Source organism: Sycon ciliatum, chromosome 7 (genome assembly GCF_964019385.1).
Source record: "Sycon ciliatum chromosome 7, ocSycCili1.1, whole genome shotgun sequence".
Taxonomy (NCBI): Eukaryota; Metazoa; Porifera; class Calcarea; order Leucosolenida; family Sycettidae; genus Sycon; species Sycon ciliatum.
This window is the reverse complement of record NC_088649.1, coordinates 2445876-2448436: the sequence shown is the minus strand read 5'-3', so window position 1 is coordinate 2448436 and position 2561 is coordinate 2445876. Positions and strand designations below refer to the sequence as shown.

The window sequence follows — 2561 nt, the reverse complement described above, 5'->3', positions numbered from 1 at the left end:
AGATTTGCTTAATCGTTATGCCTTGTGTTCTCTTGTCAAATGTACACCGTAGATTTTGTTGAACGAGTATGAAAGCCAGTATTTTCCTCTGCAATGTACAATCATTTTCCTGTGCAATGTATGCTGTATATTCTGTTGAATGAGTATGAATTCTCCTGTGCAACGTGCGCTGTAGATTCTGTTGAACGAGTATGAAAGCCGGTTTCGCGAGGACAAGGCCACTGGACATTTTATGCTCATACCGGGAATACAATCTGAGGTATGGCGTGGTGAATTGTTGTGTGGTACTGCTGCTGCTGCTATTGCTGCTAATAGTGCAGCTATTGCTGCTGCTGCTGTTGCTGATGTTGCTCTCCTCTCCATCCCCACCATCTGCCTGTGGAATATTTGACAGTGGCAACATGTACATGTACATGTAGTAACAGGTATATGTTCATGGTGTTTCTTTCCTTCTGCGTGTGTAGAATCTGCGTGTGTCGCCCGCACCAATACCTGACAACATTGTGGAAATAGTTGCAGTTGAAACAGAGATTGTATGCAAGTTCTCAGCTGCTACTGCATCTCCAAGAAAGACAGCAGGTAAGCTACAATGACAGGGGCGTCACAGGGCGGTTGGGAGTTGTACAACGGGGGTGTCCCCCGGGAGAAAAAAATTCGGATTTTTCGGCCAACAGGGCACGTTTTAGCGCTCTACAGCCACAAAGGAGGGTTCTCCTAGCACTTATCAGACAACCCCACTCGTACTCCAGCTCCAAAAATACTTCTCATAGATTTGTTGGTCGTACTTCGTAGGTAGCCAAAGCAAAAAGGAAGCCATTGCCCTCGAAAAAATCGCAAAATCCGAAGTACAAGCGTGCTGCTTGCTGCACGTTCTAGCGCCAGCCGCTGTACAAAAACGTATGTTATTACCACAATGACGATGATATTGCTTTCACAACAATGACCACAACCTAACTGGGTTATCAGTAGGAGCAGTGACACAGCCTTACTGCTCCAAGTAGGACTTAGAAGAGAGTGCAGGGAGAGCAGACCGGGCCGGTCTAAGCAAGGAAGTAATCGGCATCAGAGGTGAGCACGCAGCATCGCAGATTGTCTCGAATTGCGCATCACACCAGCGGCAAAATTGCTCCTGTGCATGCAAGTGGATTTCCTTGCACTTCTCAGTTTGGGAAATGCTCGATTACGATAATTCTGCGTGCGAGTGCACTAGCCCTGAACATACCTGTAGGTGACCCGTTTGTGGTGTCTCATAGCCTACCTCACGACCTTCTGCTTTCTTTCTGCATCACTTGTATCTTGCAGGTATATCATCTCGTGACGACCACATTGAAGTCTGAATTTGAAGTGCGAAGATGCTTCAGCAACCACATCGTACTTTTCCATTGCTTTCATTGTGCTTCTACTGTGCATGTGTGTAACTTGTGGGGTATACATGTGATGACATTGTATGCTGGCGACACGGTCAGATTTTGTCCATGCGTGGAACGTACACCTGCATGTTATGCATCGAAAAGGATCTGCCACTTGCGATCCTGGGAAAAGTATCAGGTCAGCTTTGTCTTGTGTGGGCTGCACCAGATTGCTGTTCACTTTTCTATCTGTTGGATATGTGACTTTCTGCAAGTCTCTGGTGTATGGTGGCCACTTCTTTGCTTGTCACTTTGTATGATATTACATTCTGTATTCGCTGCTTCCATGGCGTGGTCTGCAAACTGCAACCCTTGGGCAAATGTCATGTTTGCTATGTTGTGCTTTGGCCGTCAGCTTGTCTACACGTTGTAGTTGAATTATTTTTTTCCACAACTGACTTCCTGAAGTACGGTGGCCACTGCTTTGCATGGCATTTTACATGAAGAATTTCCTGTTTGTGTCGTGTGCATGTGCGTATGTGTGCCGTGTGCATCCGCGTGTTTGTGTATCTGTGTGCGGGGTAAGCGAGGTGGGGAGGGCTGGTATGTATCAGTGTGTTATCGTACTCTCATGCCTACATACAGTACATCGCGCGCGTGTTCATCATGTTTACCTTCGGGGTTGGGGTGGGGAGGGAACGGAAAAAGAACTGAAATTATCCATATAAAATCGCTCTGTGAGCGCTTCTGAAAAACCTTTACTGGCGCTGCCGTGTCGTAAAAGTAAGAAATTAAAACTGGCCCATTAGAGACGTTAAGATGCACGTTATTTCCGACGTGACGCGCAATTTCACGTCAAATTCGGCGTAAAACTCCAAATTTCGACGTGAGCAGGTCACTCGCATTGATTTTTCGACGTGCGAGCAAATAACGAGAGCTGAACTTCCGCGTCATGTCAGAAATAACGTGCATCTTAACCTCTCTATTGTCCCCCCAAATGTGAACTGATCCACCTAAATTGCGAATGACGGGACCCGGAGGCACCAGTAGCACGAGGTCAGGAGAGCACAGGATCACAGCACATCATAGGGTAACACCATCACTAGTACATGGTATCAGTGGCAGTGTAACTTTGCTAGTCACATAGTTACTTCCATCGGATATCCAACATGGGAGTTCATCGACGACCATGGCCTGTGGACCAGCGTTCCC

General features: G+C 46.9%; 1 protein-coding gene across 2 annotated transcripts in view; it reads left to right on the top strand.

Annotated features, from left to right (window-relative positions):
• The window catches only part of LOC135820721 (lysine-specific demethylase 2A-like), an 85888-nt gene extending 84040 nt beyond the window's left edge, over positions 1-1848 (top strand). Inside the window, exons 3-5 of one of the 2 annotated variants that reach the window (XM_065333731.1) lie at positions 176-259; positions 465-579; positions 1303-1848. In XM_065333731.1, the coding sequence (XP_065189803.1) occupies positions 176-259; positions 465-579; positions 1303-1337 (234 nt within the window). In that variant the 3' untranslated portion in view covers positions 1338-1848. The remainder of the gene's footprint in view (positions 1-175; positions 260-464; positions 580-1302) is intronic. The other variant, XM_065333730.1, reaches the window with a different exon arrangement.
• Positions 1849-2561: the final 713 nt, after the last annotated feature.